Consider the following 27,640-nt stretch of genomic DNA (forward strand, 5'->3'; position numbering starts at 1 on the left):
GTCTTACGCCGTTTTTATATCGTATCGGGTGTCAATTTATAACCCTAGAACATCTAACATCTATTTCTTTTCATGGACACTGAATTTGGAAGCTTCAGTTATTCGAAAATTAAATTTCAGTAAGTATTCTTACTAATAAAAATTTCACGCTTGAGACACCATCTGATACTGAATCAAATGTTTAATTAACCAATTTATTAAGTTCTTTCCTCGGATCAACTGAACCGAAATTTGAAAATGTTTAATACCAAAACGTTAATATCAAAACCAAAAAGAGATAATTACAAAGGAAAATATCAAATCCGCAGCGCAGTGGTCATACCTCTGAGATATTGCGGTTCGGTTTCAGACCACCGCAATAAAGCGAGTCATATGAATTTTTTGGTTTCCCAGTGCATATAAAAGTTATGTTTACTCTATACTGTAGTCTGTTAAGCGTGCAATAGAATTATGTCTATAAAAACATTGCGAGAATTACCAAAATGTGACACAGAGACGCGAAGTGAGCACGTACTGTTGGAAAAATGGCGCCGATAGACTTCCTCGACGTAGGGTTGCCACAAACCTTCAATTTGTAAAAAACGCAATATCTGCGAATCGCAATAAATCGAGGTATGTCTAGTCCCTGGTGTTTAATTAAGTTGAAGGCCATATGGATGTGTTAACCCTTTTAAGCCGAAGCTCGTCTTCATAATATTTACGAATCCAGACCGTACCGCGAAGAAAACACTACACCTCACCATTACGAAAATCAGCTGGTTAACCCTTTGAAGCCGAAGCTCGTCTTCATAATATTTACGAATCCAGACCGTACCGCGAAGAAAACACTACACCTCACCATTACGAAAATCAGCTGGTTAACCCTTTGAAGCCGAAGATCGTCTGAATATTATTTATGAATTCAGTCCGTACCGCGAAGAAAACACTACACCTCACCATTACGAAAATCAGCTGGTTAACCCTTTGAAGCCGAAGCTCGTCTTCATAATATTTACGAATCCAGACCGTACCGCGAAGAAAACACTTCACTTAACCATTAGAAGTCGAATCAGGCGGTACCACATAAGATTTAACAAAAGAACATCCCGATCGAAGCCTTAAGAAGCTGAGGTAACTATAATCTCCGGACTATATTGAGCTGAGTAGCTAGCTTTAACCCGAAAAATAGAACTGTGTTATCAATTGTAGGTCCTGTAGGAAGCTAGGTGGGTCCTTGATCCGTTCTGGATGTCGTGGCGAAAATAAAAATCTTGCCCTGTTAGGAATCAAACCCCGCATTCCAGTCACTGTACTGACAACCATTCAAGCTTTCCTCTGCAAAGTAATTATTTGAAATTAATTTTCACGTTTTCGTCTTTAATCGCTTGGGATGTGGCATTTCTTATGAAGCTTACTGTGGTGCGAATAATATAATATAGCGGTATAAAGCAATTCCTACGGCTACAAATAGTAAGTTAGAAAGTCAAACTGACGGAGATGAGGTGGAATTAATGACAGTACTCGTGTCCATTAACTTAACTACGCTTTAAAGTGTCTATAAAGTGTCGAATGAGATTGTTACTGAACTGGAAAGGAAGCGGTCGTGGCCTAATTTAAGGTACTATCCTGGAATTTGAAAGGACTGATGAATCTCCGGGTCGGAATACGAAGCAGGAATGTTAACCACTCGACAACGACGTTCGGTATTTACGTAATATAAATGTTTAAGAAATACTAGATTATACAAAATTGATTAACGCGAGTACACACAGAAGAAATTAAAAAGGCCTACATATTCGATGAATTGAGGTACAAACGGATAGAGATAAAAATAGATTGTATATTTCATAATACATTCAACATTAAGCTTAACAAAAGCATTAATTATTAAACAGTTTAATTTATTGTTTATTAACAGAATGATTAATAATAAACTCACGAAATGTTATTTTTCGAATAACCAAATGAATATTAAGACATGAGAATTGTATTCAAAATATGGCCATGAAGAAGCCCTCAACTTTGGATGTTGAACTCCGTCCGTGCTTCTGAAGCCAAAACTGAGTGTCACAGTTGGTATTTAAGCATGCACTAAGTCTATCTGAAACTCAATTTCCTTACGATCCATATTATTTCAATTTATTTTAAAGATTTCTGTCTTCTGGGTTGTTGCGCTGTGTAGTCTGGTCGATGGTTACCAACGTTTCAGAGGTCATACTGCCTCCGTCATCAGGGTATGAAGATTTCTGTCTTCTGGGTTATTGCGCCGTGTAGTCTGGTCGATGTTTACCAACGTTTCAGAGGTCATACTGCCTCCATCATCAGAGTATGAAGCTTTCTGTCTTCTGGGTTGTTGCGCTGTGTAGTCTGGTCGATGTTTACCAACGTTTCAGAGGTCATACTGCCTCCGTCATCAGGGTATGAAGATTTCTGTCTTCTGGGTTATTGCGCCGTGTAGTCTGGTCGATGTTTACCAACGTTTCAGAGGTCATACTGCCTCCATCATCAGAGTATGAAGCTTTCTGTCTTCTGGGTTGTTGCGCTGTGTAGTCTGGTTGATGTTTACCAACGTTTCAGAGGTCATACTGCCTCCATCATCAGGGCGATGAGTATGAAGATTTCTGTCTTCTGGGTTGTTGCGCTGTGTAGTCTGGTTGATGTTTACCAACGTTTCAGAGGTCATACTGCCTCCATCATCAGGGCGATGAGTATGAAGATTTTTGTCTTCTGGGTTGTTGCGCTGTGTAGTCTGGTCGATGTTTACCAACGTTTCAGAGGTCATACTGCCTCCGTCATCAGGGTATGAAGATTTCTGTCTTCTGGGTTGTTGCGCCGTGTAGTCTGGTCGATGTTTACCAACGTTTCAGAGGTCATACTGCCTCCGTCATCAGAGTATGAAGATTTCTGTCTTCTGGGTTGTTGCGCCGTGTAGTCTGGTCGATGTTTACCAACGTTTCAGAGGTCATACTGCCTCCGTCATCAGAGTATGAAGCTTTCTGTCTTCTGGGTTGTTGCGCTGTGTAGTCTGGTTGATGTTTACCAACGTTTCAGAGGTCATACTGCCTCCATCATCAGGGCGATGAGTATGAAGATTTTTGTCTTCTGGGTTGTTGCGCTGTGTAGTCTGGTCGATGTTTACCAACGTTTCAGAGGTCATACTGCCTCCGTCATCAGGGTATGAAGATTTCTGTCTTCTGGGTTGTTGCGCCGTGTAGTCTGGTCGATGTTTACCAACGTTTCAGAGGTCATACTGCCTCCGTCATCAGAGTATGAAGATTTCTGTCTTCTGGGTTGTTGCGCCGTGTAGTCTGGTCGATGTTTACCAACGTTTCAGAGGTCATACTGCCTCCGTCATCAGAGTATGAAGATTTCTGTCTTCTGGGTTGTTGCGCCGTGTAGTCTGGTCGATGTTTACCAACGTTTCAGAGGTCATACTGCCTCCGTCATCAGAGTATGAAGCTTTCTGTCTTCTGGGTTGTTGCACTGTGTAGTCTGGTCGATGTTTACCAACGTTTCAGAGGTCATACTGCCTCCGTCATCAGAGTATGAAGATTTCTGTCTTCTGGGTTGTTGCGCCGTGTAGTCTGGTCGATGTTTACCAACGTTTCAGAGGTCATACTGCCTCCGTCATCAGAGTATGAAGCTTTCTGTCTTCTGGGTTGTTGCACTGTGTAGTCTGGTCGATGTTTACCAACGTTTCAGAGGTCATACTGCCTCCGTCATCAGGGTATGAAGATTTCTGTCTTCTGGGTTGTTGCGCCGTGTAGTCTGGTCGATGTTTACCAACGTTTCAGAGGTCATACTGCCTCCGTCATCAGAGTATGAAGATTTCTGTCTTCTGGGTTGTTGCGCCGTGTAGTCTGGTCGATGTTTACCAACGTTTCAGAGGTCATACTGCCTCCGTCATCAGAGTATGAAGCTTTCTGTCTTCTGGGTTGTTGCGCTGTGTAGTCTGGTTGATGTTTACCAACGTTTCAGAGGTCATACTGCCTCCATCATCAGGGCGATGAGTATGAAGATTTTTGTCTTCTGGGTTGTTGCGCTGTGTAGTCTGGTCGATGTTTACCAACGTTTCAGAGGTCATACTGCCTCCGTCATCAGGGTATGAAGATTTCTGTCTTCTGGGTTGTTGCGCCGTGTAGTCTGGTCGATGTTTACCAACGTTTCAGAGGTCATACTGCCTCCGTCATCAGAGTATGAAGATTTCTGTCTTCTGGGTTGTTGCGCCGTGTAGTCTGGTCGATGTTTACCAACGTTTCAGAGGTCATACTGCCTCCGTCATCAGAGTATGAAGATTTCTGTCTTCTGGGTTGTTGCGCCGTGTAGTCTGGTCGATGTTTACCAACGTTTCAGAGGTCATACTGCCTCCGTCATCAGAGTATGAAGCTTTCTGTCTTCTGGGTTGTTGCACTGTGTAGTCTGGTCGATGTTTACCAACGTTTCAGAGGTCATACTGCCTCCGTCATCAGAGTATGAAGATTTCTGTCTTCTGGGTTGTTGCGCCGTGTAGTCTGGTCGATGTTTACCAACGTTTCAGAGGTCATACTGCCTCCGTCATCAGAGTATGAAGCTTTCTGTCTTCTGGGTTGTTGCACTGTGTAGTCTGGTCGATGTTTACCAACGTTTCAGAGGTCATACTGCCTCCGTCATCAGAGTATGAAGATTTCTGTCTTCTGGGTTGTTGCGCCGTGTAGTCTGGTCGATGTTTACCAACGTTTCAGAGGTCATACTGCCTCCGTCATCAGAGTATGAAGATTTCTGTCTTCTGGGTTGTTGCGCCGTGTAGTCTGGTCGATGTTTACCAACGTTTCAGAGGTCATACTGCCTCCGTCATCAGAGTATGAAGCTTTCTGTCTTCTGGGTTGTTGCGCTGTGTAGTCTGGTTGATGTTTACCAACGTTTCAGAGGTCATACTGCCTCCATCATCAGGGCGATGAGTATGAAGATTTTTGTCTTCTGGGTTGTTGCGCTGTGTAGTCTGGTCGATGTTTACCAACGTTTCAGAGGACATACTGCCTCCGTCATCAGGGTATGAAGATTTCTGTCTTCTGGGTTATTGCGCTGTGTAGTCTGGTCAATGTTTACCAACGTTTCAGAGGTCATACTGCCTCCGTCTTCAGGGCGATGAGTATGAAGATTTCTGTCTTCTGGGTTGTTGCGCTGTGTAGTATGGTAGATGTTAACCAACGTTTCAGAGGTCATACTGCCTCCATCATCAGGGCGACGAGTATGAAGATTTCTGTCTTCTGGGTTATTGCGCTGTGTAGTCTGGTCAATGTTTACCAACGTTTCAGAGGTCATACTGCCTCCGTCTTCAGGGCGATGAGTATGCAGATTTCCGTCTTCTGGGTTGTTGCGCTGTGTAGTCTGGTCGATGTTTACCAACGTTTCAGAGGTCATACTGCCTCCGTCATCAGAGTATGAAGCTTTCTGTCTTCTGGGTTGTTGCACTGTGTAGTCTGGTCGATGTTTACCAACGTTTCAGAGGTCATACTGCCTCCATCATCAGGGCGATGAGTATGAAGATTTCTGTCTTCTGGGTTGTTGCGCTGTGTAGTCTGGTCGATGTTTACCAACGTTTCGGAGATCATACTGCCTCCGTCATCAGGGCGATTCATCGCAACAACCCAGAAGACAGAAATCTTCATACTCACCGCTGTGAAAACCTCAAATCATACGATTTAATTTAGTTTAACAACATTAACTTAAAACTGAACATATTATACACGTCGTTACTTTGACGTTTTGTTCGTAAGTAAAGTTTATAGCGACTTTGTTATCTGTTCTTCATTTTTGGAAATTTTTCACTATCAGACTTCAAAAACAAAAACTTTGCGACTTCTCCCTATGTTCGCTGCTCCTTAGCTGCCAGTGAGATTTGTAATAGACCTAATGTTAACAAGTTCTATAACATAAGTTAACAAATCTTTTGTTCAAATCTATTAGTCGGTAATAATCACTTACTTTGTATATTTACTTCTTGTATGTACTTTCGTTCTTTTATCTTTGTATTTAATTTTCTTAATTGGTTTGTGTAGCTGTTGAGTTAGCACGTTAAACTAAAGTACTAAATTGAATTATGTAGGTTTCTATTTACAGACACATTACCACAGACACTGAAAGAATCATAACAAAAAAAAAAGTGTTTTAAAATACATAGAAGTTTTCTCGCCTTAAAAATCTATCGACCTCGACCGGGTTTGAACCCGTAAACCTTAGATCCACTGACAAGCGAGCTTACAACTAATCCAACCGAGGGCAAGAATAATTAATTATAAAACACTGCAACTCTGTCACTGTGACTTTAAAATCGTCTTTAAGTATCGGACAGAACAGTTAAGACATTTGTTTCATTTTAAAAGTATTTTAATTGCGTTATGAAACAGCCACTTCGTTTCAACGAATTCACGTGTCAATAACTGTCAGACACGAATCTCATATCTGACGATGAAAACGTAAGATAAAGAATTCCTAGTTTTCATCAAGGCGTTGGCTATTAACACGCGGAATACAACAGTGGTCTTCTTTTGTCACCTTGAAGACCAAAACAAGTCTGACTGGGTTTGCTTTACCAACACCCCGAGGGCAGACCGCGAGACGACAACTTACATCTCCATCATCAGATGAAAAAAAAAAAAAAAAAGGCTGAATCAACCAAGGAAGAAGGATGTGATATATGACAGAATGAACCAAGATTACACATAAAACGGAATGTTTATAGTTTCACTTAACACGTGTCCGTCTGCTATTCTCATAAAAATATGTTACGAGTTAACTATTCGAAGCCCGAAGCTCAGCTTACTAATATTTAGAAAATGCAGTTCCAACCTCAAATAAAACACGTGTCTCCATTACAAACACCAGTTGGTTTGTTCTGATTATCATAAGAAACCCGTACATACATTCCGTGGGCAAAATGTTGGTGGTACATATAGTTACCACTATTCTTAAAGGGTTAACAAACGAATGTGGTTCGTGGAACCTGCAGGTTGGGAGACGTATGGTTATGACGTCATCAAAGTAAACTGGCCACGGGGATTCCCCAATCAGTCACTTGGCATGCGGAAACGCTTAGAACTCCCGATATTTTCGCCCGATTTCAACAAAAATTAGAACAGATCTTAGAAAGAACTCCCAATATCTTACTTAGGAGACCCGTTCTTCAGTGCTTTGAGCATCTGCGGGTCCCAACTTTTCGTTGGCTTTGATCTATTAGACAATCGGTAGGACACCTTGGATGAGGGATCGGCCCGTCGCAAGGCCTCTACCTGTACACAGGACAGCACGACACAGAAAAACATTCATGGCTTTAGTGGGATTCGAACCCGCGGCCACTGTGACGGCCCCCAATATCACAATTAAATTGTTACATGTGGCCAGGTAAGAAATTACACAATAATTTGGACAGCCCTGACATTTTAACACCTTCCGTGTTATGTATGTGTCGTATAGCTTGTTATGGGACTTAATTTTGCTTTCGCTCTGTTATGGGACTTAAAACATCGGTCTTATCGGAATAAGACATTATTTTGTTTCAAGTTCCATTATCTTCCTAACAGGTCGACAAACTCTTATTCCGCAAAATATTATGTACTCTGAGTGACATTTCGGGTTCTCAGGGTGGCGAGCATAAAGACGACTGCCTTCTGTAATGTGTAGTCTCAATAAACCGAAGTTTTAGGACCTGATGATGACAGCGGGAAATCCCTTTGAAACGTCGGACAATTTCTCCGAGACTATACGGCGCAAATTTCAGAAGACACCAATTTTTATTGTGTATTTTTTAACCTATAGACCAATAAAAAATATCCAACAGTATGCGCCAATTCATGTATTCTGGCCTGTTTCGACACAGAATTATTCTGATATAACAAACGAAGTTAACACCTTTTACAACCATCTATCAATCTTGCTTCATTCCGCAGAAACACCGGTTTTCCTCTATTAGAATAATTAAGAACTGATATGTACATAACCTCTGTGTCGTATTGCCTGCATTAGTCAATATCTTTACTCGAATATAAATTTATCACCTCTCAATTACGGTACACATTCCATGTGTTAATTAACAGGTTACAGAACTCGAAAGGACCGTCTACAAAGTGGTTGCAGCCTATTTTAAGAAACAAATTATAAATCTCTGTCAAGATATTAGTATCAGAATTCGATCCCTATAAATTCCGAACGCGTAGAGTTCGATTTAATGAAGACATGAACCATCTGTTCTGAGACTTGTAACACTCCAGTTTGATTCAGTAGGTTTGGTTATTTCGTAGATAACACTGGCCATTTTAAGTGGTTCCCTTGTCACAACAGCAAGGCACGTCTTTTGGTATTGGTGTAAGAGATGGCCTTCAGATAAAAAGTGATGGATAATGGATTGTTGCAAATATACTGAATAATCACTCAGGGACAGACAAGAAGCCTTTGTCTTCGAACTTGGGTGTAGGGCGAAGTGCTAACAACCTCTCAATGTAAAAATACCAGAATGTTAAGAAATGTTACACAGATGTGGCGAGTTTGATAACATGGCTATAAACGTTCGGTTTTACGTAAGTGAAATGTCTTCATCACTAAGAGACATGGATTTTTACCACAAGCAGCATTAACTAATTTATCTTTGTAATGGAGAAGTTCTGTTTACTTTGCAAAGTAGAAGCTTTAGTCACATTACGAATAACTCCTTCTTTCCTACTGACTTCTTTGCATTGTGTGTTCTTCGCGTTAGTGACACCACGCCTGCCAACTTCTCTGATTTCTTCCTACTGTTGCCGTACTTAACGGTAACTGTTACGAAAAATCTGCAACTCATTCATTTGGAACTTACAAATTCACAGCTGTAACAATTTATATTAAACTTCAAAGACTTAAACCTTAAGGGGTAATTTAAACTACGTTGTTCGATTTAATTTATCACGAAGTAGGAGTTGAGCTTCTCTCAGCGGTGAGTACAAAGATGGCTGTCGTCTGATTCGTAGCGCCGTGTGGTCTGGTACTACCTTATTACACTGTGGTAAGAAGTACTTAATGGAAGGACTTATTACAGGCATATTTCAGTGCATGTCATTAAACAAATTAATATGTTCGTAATGGACAATTCAAAAGTGAAATAAGCTACACTACTACAGACTAAAAATGTATAATTTTCGCGAATCTCCTATCTTTGATTCTATAATATAATCTAGTACTTAAATTTCGACAAAGCTAATTGAGAACATATCACCTACTCATTCTTAATATCGGCCGCGACTTACCCCCGGGAAAGGAGCCGTGGTAAACATTAGATAGACAAAACCAAGAATCGTTTGTCCCCACCGGTGATCAAACCCCACGATCAGCCAATTCGTAGGCAACATGATACTGACGGAACTATCCAGGCCCACACAAAACAGCAGAACTGAAAAAAAAACTTTTTTTTTTCAGCAGACCTGTTTCGAAGGAATATGTCGCCTCCATGTTCAGGAAATAAATGGGGGGAAAAAACATATCGAAATGGAGAGTAGCAGGGACTTAACAGATGCTTTAGAGTTCTAACCAATTGACAGATTAAAAAAAATACACAGTCCTCCAATAATTCACCAAAATGTCAACAGTCTATATCCTGTTCAGAATTTACAACGAAAATTTTGTACGCATTTCCTCAATCTAAGGAATTTTTTTTATAAATAAATCTCGATGATACTGACGTTTATGAGGGCTCCTTTTCAAGGCCGTCACTGAAATGAGTTGTTTACCCAAAGATCGACATTCCTCCAAACCATACCTCACGCTAGACGTACTCAACACGTTATAAGCGAAACTTGTAATGAACCAACATTTTTTAACCCTCGTACATCACAGATACGTACACTAGGCAACACTGCCATTACGCGGTCATTAAGTATTGTGCAAAGCCACGCAACCCATATTAAAACATTTATTAATGGTTACAATTCAATACAATTCGATTGGACTGATAAACACTTAGTATCGCTCTGACTATGTAAGAGCCCACGAAGGTCACGTGATGTCGTAACCTGATCACGCCAGTCCTTCCTTCAACTGTTTTTCAACAGTCGAAGTACAAGGACGTATTTTTTTTCACAGCGCAAAGAAGGTTCATTGTCGAACACTACCTGACATCGCGTTCTTGCTCAACTTTCCACAACGAGTTTCGGGCTACATTTCACGAAATAAATCATTCCCCGTTTCACTTTACTCATTTATTAATTACAGATGGGGTGCACTGCACTGCAAAGGGCAGCAGCCGAGGGACACCTGGAGGTTGTCAAACAGCTCATCAAGAATGGGGCAGACGTCAATCGTCAAGACAACGTGGTAAGTATAATTACCACGCTCAAAATTCCGGACAACAAAGTTGTTGACATTACGTGTTGTGTCACATATCGCAGAAAAGATCGTGCTTACGTTGAACACCACTGAGTTGTCACGTGTGTACCACTGTTTTAAAACTAAAAAATGTGTACATTTTGTTTAACATTTAATAGTTTCTGAAGATGCTCCCACTAAAATGGCAATATGCAAAACACGTTTTGTAATATTTTCAGTTTCCTAGACAAAAGAAGTTCTTATCAGTACCACTTGAAAAATATTGCTGGTAGCATGAAACACCTTTATCTGATTGAATAAGTTGGAAAATATTGAAGCATTGTTTTCAGGTCCCACACACTTCTTTTAAGCTGCTATCTCGAAACGTCAGAACAAAGCAAGACGAAACTTCGTACTTGATAAACAACGGAACATGGCTGCAGCCTTAAAACGTTTCATGTGCCACGATGGGTGCCGAACAGAAACTTATAAACATCAGAAAACCTGTTTTCTACACTGCAATGGTACATACGGAGAACATACAATGAAAGAGAACAATTTAATTATTAATTTTATAAGTACTTACCGATGTAAACTATAAAATATCCATCACTACAAGAAGGCGACTGTCAACTGCACTGTTAGTTGCTATAGTCAACGCTAGGCTTCAGCACATTGCAAAGGTAGAAGAGCGGATTACGTATTACCACCCTTTTTTCAGTACTGCATGGAATAAAAATTAATTTAACCTCGTAACAATTATCGGCGGGAAATAATCTAAACAAACTTTAGTTGCTATAGTCAACGCTAGGCTTCAGCACTTTGCAAAGGTAGAAGAGCGGATTACGTATTACCACCCTTTTTTCAGTACTGCATGGAATAAAAATTAATTTAACCTCATAACAATTATCTGCGGGAAATAATCTAAACAAACTTAAAAAAAAGAATTTCCCTTCCAAAACAATTCAAAACAAAGCTAAACATACTGTGCAGATCGTTTCATTGTTCTTAACTAATTTCGGTTAAATGGAAGGAATGTCTATTAAAGAAAGTTGCATGGACACTGATTACGCAATGTTGTGATTAAGTGTTTTCAAACTGGGTCACTTAGACTTTCAAATGCCATCCAATGAATGACATAAATTCAAGTAATCATTAAATCTCCTCTAAAAAGGTCAAACAATATTACCTTTCCATTGCAAACATAAAATCAATTGAAGTGTGATTATGCACATGTATGTCTGTATCTGAAGACGACGATGCTGTTCTGGCTTGTTTGATGCATGTATCCAGAGACTTAAAATCGATCGGAAAAGCAGACGGGCGTAATGGCCTCGTAAACACGGACTATTTTTACTCTTATTCTGTATTGGCTATCATATTAGGGACAGACTGATGCCATTGAAGGCCACTTTAACCTCAATCTTGTTAATTTCCTGGGATCTTGATATGATGTATGAAAAGAGGTAAGAGATCTTTGAAATATGATGTCTTCCCTTCCGTAATAATATTTGAGGCCTTGGGACTCTACATCTTGTAAAATATAGGCATACAAACAACACTCCTTCAAGCTCACAACAACGCGAATTAATGACACAAGACCTTGTAGCCAGCCTGTACAGATAACATCTCACAGAAAGGGAAAAGGTGAAAGGTGAGAGAAAATGAGTGAGGTTATGTTCTGACTGGAGTCTAACCTGAGGGATGTTTCCCCGCCCACTTCTAAGCACTTATAAAAAAACTGTTTTGCATCTGAACAGTCGTTGATGTACGGGTGTTCGGACATTTGTTTCTACTTATGCACCTTATTCATACGTAAATCCCAAAGCTCTTCCAAAGAATATATAACAAAACAGTTCCGACCTCAAAGAAAACAAGTTATTTCATCACTGAAAAGATCGATAGGTTAATGATATTTAAGGAAATAATCGATGTTAACTCTGATAATCATACCACACCCATAAATAATACAATCTTTGCGCAAAATAGTTATTGAGTGTTAAAACTAGTGGTACATAAGTTATTAATGGACTTTAATCAGCCTTGTTAAATTTATAAAATTTGTCGAACACTATCAGGTATCTCGTTCTTACTTAACTTTCTACAAATAATTTAAGGTTACATTTATCTATTCCCCTGTGCCAAACAAATCGATAATATCTGGCGAACCATTTCCTTGACACAGGAAACGCGCAGGACAGAAACCGTTCCGGTCGACAATCGATATTAAGTATCGATAGTTTAAACGATAACCGTCGAACTTTGTTTCGCTTTCCTTGAAAGTTACTGAAAAACTTTCTCTTCATAGTAAATTATCCTACGGGAAGTGTACAAACAGAACATATGTCAGGAATGTTTTGCATTACTTTCAAATCATCCTGTAAACAATTTCAGTATATTAACGAAAAATTATTATATTTTACTACGTGTTTCGATTTCATGCTTTGGTTTCTAAAACAGACGTTACTTATGACGACACACAGCTGAAAATTACTCCGATTCAGTGCGGAAATGGACAACCCTGTATAAGACGCCCTGAGGGCCGATTCCAGGTTTTATACGCCGACAGCAGATCAGACCGTTCACTGAAGGACTCGCTTGTTAATAGGCCCGGTCTATCAACCGAGTCTTCCATTTCGCTCCGTTCCAGTATTGCTTTATATCACAGGACCACGCGATCAAATAAGCAGATGTTTTTTACTGTTCATTTTTTCGCCTGAGAACGAGATATTTATGCGATGTTACAATGGACGCTACAAAAGTTGTTCCGCCTTCGAAAAAAAACACCTAACCAGGAAAAGGTTGGTCACTGCGGCACGAATTCACAAGTAATTTTATGCAATGGCCTGAAACTTATGTTGTTTTTTTATCAGCAGTGTTGAGGTATCGCCACCACCTGTTTTTCCAACCCTACGTTCATCACCACGTCATAAAACAACACAGAGGGAGTGGCGGTTAAACCCCACGCGTTGTTAATTCGGTTCAAGGTCAACCTGATGTGCAGCATGCCAGGGAACGTGACTCCCCAGACAAAAGCAATAGGTTACACAAACGTACTATTTAATATAGCGGATTGTGTAAAAATCTTATTTTCAAACTTTTTATTAATTGGGAGTAGGGGTATCACAGTCAATGAGAAGACTGGCTTCGGGCTGAAAAACCGGGGTTCGATTCCCAGTTTGTGTAAGGATTTTTCCTCTCTGCCACTTGCAAAGCTTCACACAGAAGAACTTTCACTTTCAATATATCTTGCAGATGTTTTTCTCAGCTCTATGCAGCAAATGGTGTCTTGTTAAACTTCTAGATTACATAAATATAAAATATAAATAAAAGCCTTCTGAGTTGTGATGTCAAAAAGGGACATATCAACTTCTATTCTGAATTACGACTACCTCACAACCCAGAAGACCACAATTCACATTTCCCAAACCTGTTTTCAGTTCCCCTGAGCGAATTGTAAAATTTTATACTCCATACAAAATGGCATTCACTGCTTCTTTATTATCAGACTTTTTATATTTGTATCCATTAAAAATTAACCTACATGCATTTCAGTAGCTTCTTCCATATTCTGCTATTTTATTTTACACGCTAAACCTGAAAATCAGGGTCATAATTGAACGTGATGAAGTAAATTGTATACATTCTTGGTTCCTTTACTATAGCGTCTCAGATAATATCAGCAGGTTTACCAACACAGAAGACGACGATAAAATACGTCACGTAATGATACTCATTAGCGTCATATTCTTGAGCATTACAGTTTCCTACAATGAGGAAACAGCTTTATCTACTTCTACTCCACACGTAATTTTAAGTTTAACGCAATTTTTACTACATAATAAAACGTCTTCTATAGAATTCCAGAAATAAATGTTATATTTCAAAAGCCTTCTGAGAGCCAAGAACTGTCCACAACAATGATCAGATTACCTACATTCAGTTGCCTACACAGCGTAAATGTTAATCCACGATATTGTTACAGCATGGCAACACCGCATTGCACGAGGCCAGCTGGAAGGGTTACAGTCACAGCGTCGCAGCCCTGGGAAAGGCAAAAGCCAACCTGCACCTCAAAAACTGTGGAGGATTTGCAGCTCTCCATCTCTGCTGTCAAAATGGTCATAACCAAAGTTGCAGGGAATTACTTCTGGCAGGTTGCAACCCTGACCTGCAGAACAACGTAAGTCGCGTCCCAAAGGATTGTTCATTGTTAAATATAACGTAAGGGTAATATAATTTATCTACGCAGGTGCCAAGTAGCAACAAATGTCAAAAAATTACAATAAAAATTGTTGGCTAACTTATTTTTCAGTACGGGGACACACCGCTGCATACGAGTGCAAGATACGGCCATGCAGGGGTCACACGCATCCTTATCAGCGCGCAGTGTCGGGTGTCAGATCAAAACAAGGTAAAATGGGAGACATAAGAGCTTACTTCAACACACAGTGTAAAACTAGATTATTATTTTATATAATAATTTATTCACCGTCTCTACACAAGCTTAAAGATTGTTAAAATCACATAAAATTATAACATTTCTTCATTTGATATTGTAAATGTAACAATATCAAATGAAGAAATGTTATAATGTTGTGTAGAGACGGTGAATAAATTATTATATTGAAGAACACAAGCATGACGCAATTAAGATATAGATTATTATTTTAGTAAAAGTATATTCTATATTATCAATCCATTGCATTTAATGAAATAAAAATCAGTTCGGCTTCTCGAAGCATGCCACATGACGTCATCAAAAATAACTATAATATAATACCATACAAATTTAAATTATTAATATAAAAGGTTTACTTTAGGAAATATTTTTTTGGTCACACTTATAAAAAGAGAAAATTCAGAGAAAAAGTCTCTAACTGTTCAAGGGCATTCAAATATAATAACTTTCAAGTATATGTCATTTATCCACACACATTAACCCAACCTAACCTAACATAACCTATTTTTAAAGCGATGTGTCCTGATAACCCACAAGTACCATTCATTATAACCTTATTATAGAAGTTAAACTAGCAAGTGGTAATTAAAACTTATTTCTCAGAATGGGGACACTGCGCTACACATAGCCGCAGCGATGGGACGGCGGAAGTTAACCAGGATACTGTTGGAGGCCGGATGTGACAAGAGTCTAAAAAATAAGGTGATTATGTTTAATGCCCCTGAAAATTTAAAGCCAGGCACATAAATAAGCATGTATCAAAAAATTGAATATACAATTCATTCTTACGAAATAACTATGGAAAAATGTCAACATGACGTCTGATGAAGAAAGTATAATGGCAGAATTCATATCTTCATAGAATGCAATCTGAACGCGCCGCAAGTTGCCGATTCACCTTTCTGTGATGTAATTTGAAGTTCGTCAAAATTCCTCCAAAGAGTCAATTTTCCTCAACAAATGCTCAGATACAGGAGCCAGTCTTAACAAATAATATACATCTAAATGCACCGAAATGGTGGGGCTGAGTACCTCAGTGACCCCAAGAGCTATGCTGGCGGTAGCATAGCTCCTGGTAGGGTTGGTCGAGGGGGAGAGGTCAGACTAAGACAGGTACCCTGGTCCTCCAGGTTGGGGGTTGGTCGCAAGGCTAACAACCTTGCGCCGTAAAAAGGAAGGTTTCGAGACCTCGATCAAAGCCTCGGACAGACGGACCTGACAGAGGACCGGATGGAAGAGGAGAATTGAGGAGGCCACGGACCGGAGAGCCATAGAAGAAGAAATGCACCGAAAATCTTCTGCTACTATAAAACCCAAAGGCTCATAACTACCGTAAAAAAGGAAAAATTATATCTCTACGAAGCAAGGAAGTTCAATCCGCTTTATATTTTCATAACATGTTTCAAAGATCAGATTTAATATTACTCTCCCACCTACGTCACAGCAAGCAGGTAATTTCTCTTATGATTCTAAAAGCATTTATTATTCCTCGTGCATGTTGCACGTACCACCAACTTCGATATCCTTCGTGCCATTACACGTAACAGTACAGAAGGTCGTCTTCACGTACTCTTATAAAACGTAACGAATATTCTTTACAGCAAAATGAGACCGCAAGGGACATAGCGACCCGAAAAGATCTGAACGAAATCCTCGTTATCCTTAACAGTCCATCCGCTACTAGATCCAAGAGCAAATCGGGGAAGACCGGGCACGAAAAGGACCACAACGAGAAAAAGAGGGGTAAGAATGAGAGCGGAACTAGCAGCAAAGATAGCAGCAGCAGGCAGAAAGACAAGAAGAAGGTGAGTCACAGGCCGATTGCTCGAACCGTCGTCGGATAAAAGCCGACAGGCTGATTTGATATTTTATGGGCTTGTTCCAAGAAATCTTGAAATTTTGCATAAAAAGTTTAGATTTGTTTCTCAGTCATTAATGAACTTTCGGATCTAAAAATTTGAACTTCGCTATAGCGAGAGAATATAATGATGATGTCGACTTTCAGCATAAGAACGCGCACAAGGTGCACTTTGAAAGGCCGACGGGCAAACAGTGGTCCCCATATGGCTGCCACTATTATCCAGATCCTAAGGCATTCCCGCAGCCAAACCTGGACTCGCTGCCCCACGAACCTCTTAAGAAAGGAGAACAATACTACCTGGACCTGGCCGGCAACATTTGTAAGGTACACCAACTTAAACATCATCAAAAAGTCATATTAAGTTATGATCATGTCACCACATAACTACAGTACGCGACAGTAATCTTGAGACTCGCGAGGAATGCGGGAAGTCCGAAACGTTAAAGGCTGACGCTGTCTCTCCCCCTTCACCCCACAAGTCTCAAGATTACAGTCGCAGACCGTACACAACGTACGTTTTCTGGCGACTTAACGACGTGACCATTAAACTGAAAAAATAATACATACATGAAAAAGTTCTACTTCCGAGAGACCAGTTCAAAAGTATTTTTTTCTCTTGTAATAACGTGGTTCAGCGGAGGATTCTTCTATCACCTCGCTGTTTGTAACAGTTGCAACGGTGCCTGAAATCAGAAAAAAATATAATTTTACATACCACCTCCATCTTAAATGCTGAAGATCAAAACAGTAGGTTTCTCTGAAATACTGGCATCTACTGATGAGTCTACATGGCACCACAACCCAAAAGAAACTGATTATTAAATAATAATGCGTGTTGATCCGTAACCATTTTTAATGTTAGTGTCATTCCCAAGTACTTTATTCTTCAAAAAGATTAATTATTACTAACCATAGCTTAACTACGGCGCTTGTGGGGTCGTTTTGAGTCGAAAAGTTCAAATAAAGATGGGTCTTACGTAAATACATGTGGGTTTTGGTAATTCAACATCTGATTTTGAAAGGATGTTTATATAATTCTTTATGGACCCATGTTTTATGCATAATCATGAAAATCATCAATTCTGTACATGGATTTAGACCATTAAACTAAGAGGCCTATGGATTTTCATCTTTTCTCCTAACATATTCCACAGGAAATTAAAAGAGACTGGGGACAAACCATGCTTTCGTTTCAGATAATTGTGAGTTGGAGATGTAAACACATGTTTTAAAAGAAAACTTATGTGACTTGTTTCAGGGCCCTGTTGGCGTGGGCTACACATGCTACTGCGCTCCTTTTTTCCGCCACATGGAAGCCCGACTGGACAGGGACAAACAGGAACTGAAGGAACATATTGACCAAGCGCACCAAAGACTAGATCAGAAAGTATCGAGTCTGGAACGTCGTACGCAGGGACAAATCTCAGAACTGACTCGCTGTGTCGTCGCAGAACGTGCACTGTGTGACCAACGCCACTTACATTTGGCACAGTGGATAACGAGGGGAGCGGCAGGACGCGGTTCTGAGCGAGTGCGTGGATCAGAGCCTCCAGACTCAATGGGACCTGTCCCAGTACCTCGAGCCCGAAGTCTGGAACATATGTTGGATCATCAGACAGAATGGCGAGAACAGCAGCAAGACACTGCGACTAATCCGAATGCCACGAGAGTTAACAAGGGTCTACGACATGATCAAGATCACCGTAGTCTGGAGATGTTGGCTGATGATGGTGGAAATGCTGGTTGGAGAAGACGTTACATGAATTCTTCTCATGAGATCTCTTGCAGACAAAAAAATGCACAAGCATATCAAAGTGAAAATAAACACGAAACCTCTACACCAAACATTCAGCCAAATCACACTTATGCTCATGAACTAGCACTCAGATTAAAACAAGGCATTCAGAAAAGTCACAAGCTTCCTAAATCTAAACAAGAGCATAATAAAAGTTTTGAGACCCTACTAGACAAAGATGTCACTTCCTGGAGAGGCCAACTTCATCGCAGGTCAGCACATGAATTACCAGCATCTCGTACAAATAATGAAAGTACAAATAATCCAGAGAGTTTCAATGCCCGAGACAAGCACAACCGTAGCTTCGACACACTTTTAGACCACAGGTCAATTTCATGGAGAGACCAACCTCACTACAGATCTGTTAACGAGTTACCTGCGTCCCAACACCAAAGACCTCGCGAATCTATCAACGGACAGGGTTTGTGCCAGTCACAAGACCATAACCGCAGTTTTGATGTGCTTCTGGAGAATGGTATTACATCCTTGAGAGATCAGTCAAAGAAGAGAAGTGCAGAGGTACCTAAAGCTAGGAAAGAAGATGGCACCACTAGTAGTCATACATCAACCTGGAAAGAGAAGTACCAACAAGAGAGTAAAGAAGACGAGCAAAGGCACAAAGATACACAAGCGGACAATGCGTCACCTGATTGGCGAGAAGAGCCACTTCGAAGATCAGTTCATGAAATGGTTGCAAGATTTCAAAGTGCTCAACAAGCTAGCCAAATAGTCCCTGCTTGGAAAATCCATAATAAACTGAAGTCTGCCGACGCCGAAACCCCAAAGTTCCCCGAAGTGAAGCACGGTGAGCCGCCGGAATTACCGAGGTTTGACGGAAGAAGAGAACACGAGTGGCAGAGTCAGAATTTCCACAGAGGAAATGCTGCATGGCAAGGAGAAGCAGTGGCGGTACACGGTTCAAACCATTACCGTTGCCATGACGATAATGGCAGTTCAGAATCAAGTGACGCAGAAGATGGTGACGAAGATGGCATATTAAGAATCCCAGAAGCAGGAAATCCAGATTACGAGAATGTCGTAGCAACATGTCCGTGGCAAGTGGAAGAAAGTCGCCTGATGTCAGGGCTCCCATACCGCAGTCGCAGCGCTGTATACAGTCCGACTCACGAGCAAGCTGATCTTCACAACGATTCTGGCTATAGCACCAAACTGTATGGGAGCTCAAAGGGGCCTTCTCCATCTCTATCAGGTTAATAAATTATAAAAAGGGGTTGGGAAAGTACAAGGACATTTAAAATTTCACTGCATTTTGCTGCCATCTAGCACAAAAACTGATAATTAAATGAATGCAAGTTTACAAACATCATGAAACATGAATGGTACAAAGAATAAACATGACGAGTGTTTGGCAAAAATTGTTGCTGATAAAGATGCAACAGTATAAAGGGTTTTTAATATTTAAAATGCAGAAATAAAATGTTTTACTACAAGCAAAACTATACCAAAACATATTAACAGTATTTTAATTTTTCAGGTCAGCTGGAATGTGAGGGAATACTCCCCACACAAAATATGTTCACCTCAAATAAATTACCAAATATGTGTGAACAAACTCAACCCAACAACACTGCACCATCACGAAACAGATACCATGAGAGAGGGGACGGAGCCAGTGGGACCAGCATCGTGGCGGCAAGTCTCGTTTGACAATACGCAGACAAATATGAAAAATCAATAAACCTGCAAAAAAGCTAACGATACTCGCTTGTTATTAGAGCAGTAAAACGTCAGTTCACAGTCAAGCCTGTTCAAAGACAGAAACTAAACTATTTGTACAATACAGACTTTTAAAACCAAACGCTGTGGCCAAGTGGCCGACACTCGTTCGAGAGACCCTGGGTTAAAATCTCAGCCAGATACTAGCTATCTTGACTGAGGGTTCTTCTGTTTTTTCTTCAGTACCTCAAGACATGGGGGCCGCGCGGTCTGAGGCATGGGCCTTGTGCCGCTGGGACCGTGGGTTCGAATCCCACTCAAGCCATGGATGTCTGTCCGCGTCTTTCTGTGTCGCGTTGTCCTGTGTACAGGTAGAGGCCTTGCGACGGGCCGATCCCTCGTCCAAGGAGTCCTACCGAATGTCCATAGATCAAAGCCGACGAAAAGTTGGGACCCGCAGTGCTCAGGCACTTGAACAACGGGTCGTTCCCAGTATCCCAGTACCTCAAGGCATATGTTAATATAGTACATTAAATTAGGCGACGACCACTTCCTTCCTAACTTTCCAGTACCACTAAAAATAAAATAAGTACAAAAGTTTAAGGGCTCTAGCATACCATATTTAGTTTATAACGTGGAAAAGAGTAAACTGTGACCTCAAAGAACATATGAGGTTGCTATTTAAACTCGCTGTCCGCATCATTTGTCGTATTACCAAACCCTCTTTAAACCTAATATATTTATCACTGCCAATTTTTACTTAGACTGGGATAACTTATGTTACTGCTGTGTGTACTTCAATATATTCAGTGTACCATCGTCTTGTATATTTTATTGCTGAAGGATGTAGCTAAGAAAATTAATTTGAAGTTTCTTAGTCTGTCAACGCTTAATTCCTTACAACAGATTATACCGAAAAAAAAAAACCAAAATATTCCATGTACTGGGATACAAACAGTACCTGAAAAAATAAACTGTATTATGATTTTCCCTGAAATTTCTTATGTGATTTCTGCATTATTCATTTCATCATAACATTTTATTATCAAGCTTTCATTATGATCAAGTCCAGGACAAAAGGTGACCCAATAAAATATATTTTCCCATCCACCTGCCTTACATCAAGAAAATATATTCTGTGAAGTGTTATTCACTTGTCACTGAAATATACAGTATCAATTTTTTTTTCAGTCTCATATCTATTTTTTAGAGGAAAAATAAACAATTAATTAGTCTTTTTAACATTTCACGTGTGCACGCAAGAAAATTTGTAAAATAAAGACTGTTCATAGAATCAAATTTTACGTTGAAGCAGCATTGATAGTTTCAGTTCACAGCTACGAACTATCTCTCAACATTTTATTACACATATTTTGATTAACGTAATAGTACCAAAAACAGAAGTTACGTAATAATTTCACAGTTTCATGACAACGAGATTTATAAAGCCCTGGCTATAAGCAAACAACTCGGTATTTGGGAATTGAGCAAATTTATTTTATTTTTAAACTGTGATAAATTACTTTTCTTCGACATCTCTAATGCCTAACTGTTACCATAACTTGTGTGTCACATGGCATGCACTGGTACCAACATGTGAAGAAGATGGATATTTAAAGCTTCATACAGACACATTTTTTTCTTCTATAAATCAATGACTTCTTCCGAACCAATAATTGTACAGGAAAGAATATTTTCCATCTCGAGTTTTTCGATCACTTTAAGAAGCACTGGGCAGCGTACATTTACGCTTCTGAATGGGACGAAGTCAAGAAATGATCCGAAAATCCTTTACAGTGAAAGAAATAGGCCAGCCAGCGCTATACCTACATGTATTACGGTACGACAGCCTCCCTTCAAAACTAACACATTTTAAGTTGGACCTTTTAAAATGACAAAAAGGTGTCAACCCCTGACATTCTCTTACTTTTTCATAATGCTGAATGTCACAATCAAGTGATTGGCACTCCTGCTTCATATCCGAGACGTCCTCAGCTCAAATTTCAGCCCAGAGACTGTCTGTCGTCATATATTTAGTGGTTTTCACTGGCAAAAGCCAGGATAATGCCTTGAATTAGGCCCTGACTGTGTCCTTCTACATCCTATCCATTATCCAATAATTATCCTACCATTCAACGCGATACAATCTCGGTTACGAAGAGCGTCTAAAATAAATCAAACTGCCCAGATAATAACTAACTTGTGTGATATATAAAATGTATTTATATAATTTAGTATGTGTTAATTAAGTGTAAATAAATTAATGAAACTAAACAGGTAAACTGTGCAGAGTAACGACACAAAAGAACACCCAAAAAAATACAAACCGAGCGCCACTATATTGTGAACTGCTGACGCAAAACATTTCTAACATTAAACTGTTGCTACGTTTATGGTTTATCGAACGTCCGAGTAGCGCACTCAACGAAACAGAATCGTTAATATGACTATGAAATGGCACAGCGGTGATGCTGAATGCAAATTGAGACTGAACAAACACAATATAATAAGGATTACAGATTTGATTAAAAAACTGAGGAATAAGTCCTTGTGTATCAAACATATATTTCACATGTAATTAACAACATGTATTTTGAGAAGTGTTCTTCTGGTCTGTGTAACAGTAATATAAATTGTATAAATTACTAAACATTTATAGTGTCCCACATGTAATGAAAAGAGAACATTCAAGAGAGTTCACTTCAAGTTAGAATAACGTATTTGTAAAAAGTACACATATTTTAAGTGCCTTGTTTAAATGTTATGTATTCAGATCTGACTCCTCTCTTTGCAGTTCATACTGCATATATTTATGTATTTTGTTTACATTAAAATACAGGGTTTCATACCATTAGTGGAACTCAAACTTCAACGGACGTCTCCTTATTTCCATGCAAACTGGTACCAAGACCCTTCACCCGTCTCATCGAGGACCACGCATCAGATCTGCAAAACAACCAACCTCTCACATGCATCAGATCATAAACAGGCTGCTATGATATTTAATTTGCATTCATTGGTAAATTTCAACGTGACAAACGATAACCGTCAAACCCTATTACAGCGCTACACTTTGTCCACCACCGAAACTAGCATTACAGTTGTTTCAGGTAGCAGTGAATTGAAAATCTTTTTATGTCTGAGTGTATTTTATTTCTTAACATATGTATTAAAGTTCCAAATGATGTGCAAAGTGTAGCTGGGAAAAGGCAAAATTGTGGAGAACATATTTGTATTTTTTTTTATTTGTAGTGTTCTGTCTGACGACAGGTCCATATATCATGAACAGGATCCTTCCAACCTCTTCAGGTTGTCAGGGACCTGCTCATACATATATACATTCTTGGCAGAGATGATCAGAAGTGGTTTGCCATTGCCTTCTTCTGTGTGTGAGTGGAGTAATTGTTGGGATGCCACGGAGAAACCGGGGAAGCCCCCGGAGGAAAACTCCGTGATGCCTAGACCACGGCCTTGCCCAACACAAGTTATAAATTTGAGCACCACCGGGAATTGAACCCGGGACCCCAGGCTTACAAGGCTAGTGTTCTGACCGCTAGACCACCGTGGCGAACATATTTGTATTACAATAACAAAACAAAAAATTCTGATAAGCACACCAAATTACCCTATATTTTTTTATTCAGTATTAATAAATAACCCCACTTCATAAAACTTTAAAAATAAATTGACTTATACCACTTTATCTCTAAGGACTTCATTTTATATCACATATTTCCTCTTACGAAACAAAGCCAATGTCTTTTTTTTAAACATTTTTCATAGTACATCAATGTCTCATTTTTAAGTTAAAGGACTTTGTGACACATATTTTTATATATTAATGTATTACTTTAGTGATCTATTGCATTTTGGTTTTCATGTGAGACTCACCTGTTCTACATACACGTGTGTTCTCTTGTACCTTAAAGTTGGAAAGCAACGTGTGATATAGAGGTACTCCTTTCAAGATCTGGGAATTAGCCGAACTGATCTGAAAGAAAAACATCTGCTCAGTACGGATGATCGGCAATCATTTCACTGTTTGGAGAAAAACATATCAGTCAACTGCGTACTATTCACAGACTGAAAGGTTACGAGGCAGTTTTATTTTACCACCTGCCGCCACCGCTACACTGATCAAATAAAATTCTAAATAGGACTCCAGGTTCTCACAGCAGTGAGTATGAAGATGGCGGTCTTCTCGGTTGTTGCAGCGCGTGGTCTGATAGAAGCTTATCAACATTTTAGAGCAATTTTGTGTCTCTATCATCAAGGCAATGACTCAATCATCTGATGACAGAAGCAGGAAGCACCTCTGAAATGTTGATAAACTTCTAAACAGACCACGAAATGCAATAACCTATCACAAGGAAATATTATTCTGAGTGGCAGTGCTGAGCAGAGTAGATTATACTGACCTCCCTCCCTCCAGCGACCTTTCTGTAAGAAACCCAGACAAATAACAACACCCAAGACTCTGATGTGTCATTTGACCTGGTAGTAAACAGAATCAAAGTTAAATTTTGTATGCAATAGATGGCCACACTGGAAGCATAAGAAGAACTTACCTGAACCACAACATAATCTCCTGGATTTATAGTTCGAAGTGTGTGTGAATATTCTGAATCTGGAATTTCCACTGCAGGAAATATTACTTTGGTATTGCCATCATTACGACCAACCACATCTTTCATCGAGCGTTTGCTGGGCTATAAGAAAACAATATATTGTACATATATCTCTTATTTCAGTCCACCGTTCTGTAAGGCTGTATTTATTTCTGTGATGGAAGAACAAACATTGAACATATTTGAAAACAAAGTGCCACGGCAAGAAATAAGACCTACGAAAGATGACACACACGAAGAACAGAAAATATTTCACAATAAAACATCTGTGATTTATGTAAAAGCCAGGACAGATCATCTGTAAGGTAACTGGCTATGAGATGGACATCCTGAGATTCAATATTTGGCAGGGACAAGGATTTATCTCTTTGCTACGATGTCCATATAAGCTCCAGGGTCTACCGAGTGACCTGCGACCCTGACGGTAAAGTAGCCACAGCATGGGTTACATACCTAATAATGGCAATTTTTACCTGATCTGTACAGACGAACCATAGATATTGAAAATCAGACTATCATTTTTTACCTCTCTCTTTGCATGTCTCTAATACATGTAAGAATTTGTGCCATAAACAATATATAATGTTTCGTACAAAGTTGTCCCATGTGATTAACCTTTATTATATAGAAACATATGATTTAAACCACGTCCCGCGCTGTAGCCGCGCGGTCTGAGGCATCACGCTTCTGACCGTGCTGGTTCGAGTCTCGGGGGAGAAGAAATTTTCTCATGAGCTTTCGACCAGTGTATGGGACCGGTGCCAACCCAGCATCGTGAGGAAATTGGGGAGCTACAATGAGTAGCGTAATCCGGTCAGGAAAACTAGCAATGGCTGGGGGTTCGTCGTGCTGACCACACGTCACCCTACATCTGGTTGGATGATCGTTCACCTATGCTTAGGCATGTGAACGTGAGGCCAGCAGTCAAGCTAGTCGGCTTTGGCTCTCAGAGGGCTGTTACGCCACGGATTTAATTTTAATTACCAATTACATACCCCTTCCACTAGCACCAACTGCTGTTGGCCTATCTGGGCTCGATTAAGCTTCTCGGCTTCCCTTCGGAACAATGACGTCATCCTGACAAGTCGCTGTTGCTTAATCTCAGGTGGCACATCATCCACGAGACGCCTGTGAGCTGTAGTTTTCTGTAACACAATATTAAGTAACAATTTGCAATATACAGGTAAACCTCGATTTACGCCATGGATCAAGGAAAATACTCTACTTCGTTATTTGTTTTCTAAACCATTTTTAAACCATTTTGATTAAATTAATTAATTTCCGTTGCCACTGATGATGACCTCTTGAGGTTGAAACGCGTATGGCACTACTGTCTTTTTTATAGTGTTAATAGTTTGTTTGTTTGCTTATTTTATATTCTATTATTTGTATTTTTAGGTAATTATATCAATTTATTATTATAATTATTTTACATGTTACAATATTACAATGAATGATCAAGTCAGAGAATTGATTACATACGTCATATAATTTCTGAAATACATTTAACTGGCAATATGATGTACTTCCCACAATTGTATTCAGATTATATTACAAACTAACTTTTGGATCCATAGAATGTATATAACTATGTAAACACGACAACCACTGGAACTACCCACCTCTCGCAAACTGTAAGCAAAGAGAAATGCCATATTGTACTTGACTTCTGCCATAAGAGTGAGTGTATCTTCAAATTCTTCTTCAGTTTCTCCACAGAATCCACAGATAAAATCACTTGAAAGGCTGACACCTGGAATCTGGTGCCTCACGTGATGAATAAGATCAAGGTAGGCTTCCCTGCTGTATCCTCGTCTCATCCGTTCCAATACAGCACTGTTTCCGCTCTGAGCTGGCATGTGCAGATTGCAACAGATGTTACTGCGATCTTGAATTAGCTCTAAAACCTAAGAATGATTAGACACGATTGTTTCGTTAAGTCTAATGTGTACCTTCCATAACCTAAGTTATTTTTAAATTGAACATATAAATCTGTACCAATCTAGTAATTTCAAATATTAATAATATTAGTCTCGCACAAGTTAAGATTCAGAAGGAATAGTATTGCTTCTTCTGTTTCATGCTTTCAATCATCATTAAACCACCATCATTTATTATATATAAACTACATGCTTGTAATTATTACATAATTATATTATGGAATACATATTAATCATTTTATAATGCCAGGCAGAACAAAACAGTTGAAGGAACAAATTCTATAATTTTTATAAACGAAACCAGAATCCGAAATAGTGTAGGTGATTGGAAAAATTTTGTGATAATTGAACTTGCGTACTTTTGCCACTTGATTTTAATCCTCGACTACTTTTTAGCAAAATTATTACTTTTCCCACATATTACAATAGAATTATACATAATCGATTAGCACTGACATTAACAATTTGTAGTCGCTGATAAAACAACTTTCTTTGACAAACATCTTACTACAGTAATTAGACAATTCCATAAATTAAAAGTACAGCTGTCCCAATATATGCCACGTGGGGAGAGGAGGTTTTGTTCCTACTAATTCTTCACCTCGGCACTAGATGGGAGGTGAGTGGTTAGCATCGTACCCCAGCCACACTTTACCCCCTGGGAAAGGACCCCAGTACCCATTGGATAGGAGGCTGGGTGGGCCCTAGAGCCAGTCTAGATGCAGAGGTTAGAGGAAAAATCCTGCTCCTGTCGGGGATCGAACCCCAGTCATCCCTAAATTACATTGGAAATTAAATTACAGTGCAATTTGCATATTTATACATCAGTTGAGGTATTCACAGTGAGAGACAACACCATTTATTTATTTATTTATTATATAATAAAAACTGTAGGATGGCCAGAGACAAGACATCACACAAGAAGGACATTTGCACAGGGTAGGACTTCACAGAAGACTATCTTTATCTCTCAGCCTTTCTATTTCTGTT

At 39.5% G+C, this 27,640-nt stretch overlaps 2 protein-coding genes across 7 annotated transcripts in view; one reads left to right on the forward strand and one right to left on the reverse strand.

The window, feature by feature from the left end:
- The window catches only part of dgo (ankyrin repeat domain containing protein 6 diego), a 111,464-nt gene extending 88,510 nt beyond the window's left edge, over nt 1-22,954 (forward strand). The window contains exons 4-11 of the mRNA XM_022076681.2: nt 10,195-10,296; nt 14,273-14,470; nt 14,603-14,701; nt 15,353-15,451; nt 16,351-16,554; nt 16,755-16,934; nt 17,869-19,615; nt 19,901-22,954. Of these exons, the coding sequence (XP_021932373.2) occupies nt 10,195-10,296; nt 14,273-14,470; nt 14,603-14,701; nt 15,353-15,451; nt 16,351-16,554; nt 16,755-16,934; nt 17,869-19,615; nt 19,901-20,073 (2,802 nt within the window). The 3' untranslated portion in view covers nt 20,074-22,954. The remainder of the gene's footprint in view (nt 1-10,194; nt 10,297-14,272; nt 14,471-14,602; nt 14,702-15,352; nt 15,452-16,350; nt 16,555-16,754; nt 16,935-17,868; nt 19,616-19,900) is intronic.
- The window catches only part of LOC110835953 (CDK5RAP1-like protein), a 153,497-nt gene that overhangs the window by 119,155 nt on the left and 6,702 nt on the right, over nt 1-27,640 (reverse strand). For 3 of the 6 annotated variants that reach the window (XR_015536784.1, XR_015536786.1, XR_015536785.1), the window contains exons 6-11: nt 26,333-26,617; nt 25,706-25,855; nt 24,651-24,791; nt 23,974-24,073; nt 22,932-23,028; nt 10,874-17,293 (exon numbers count right to left, since the gene is read on the reverse strand). Coding sequence is in view for 1 of the 6 variants with exons in the window: in XM_087354882.1 (XP_087211008.1) it covers nt 23,006-23,028; nt 23,974-24,073; nt 24,651-24,791; nt 25,706-25,855; nt 26,333-26,617 (699 nt within the window). In the remaining 5 variants the exon portion in view is untranslated. Of the gene's footprint in view, nt 1-10,873; nt 17,294-22,768; nt 23,029-23,973; nt 24,074-24,650; nt 24,792-25,705; nt 25,856-26,332; nt 26,618-27,640 lie in introns of those variants that run through there. The other 3 variants (XR_015536787.1, XR_015536788.1, XM_087354882.1) reach the window with 2 other exon arrangements.

This window comes from Zootermopsis nevadensis, unplaced genomic scaffold (assembly GCF_977971745.1).
Source record: "Zootermopsis nevadensis isolate Lab colony 2312 unplaced genomic scaffold, Znev_1.0 Znev_ptg000024l, whole genome shotgun sequence".
Taxonomy (NCBI): domain Eukaryota; kingdom Metazoa; phylum Arthropoda; class Insecta; order Blattodea; family Termopsidae; genus Zootermopsis; species Zootermopsis nevadensis.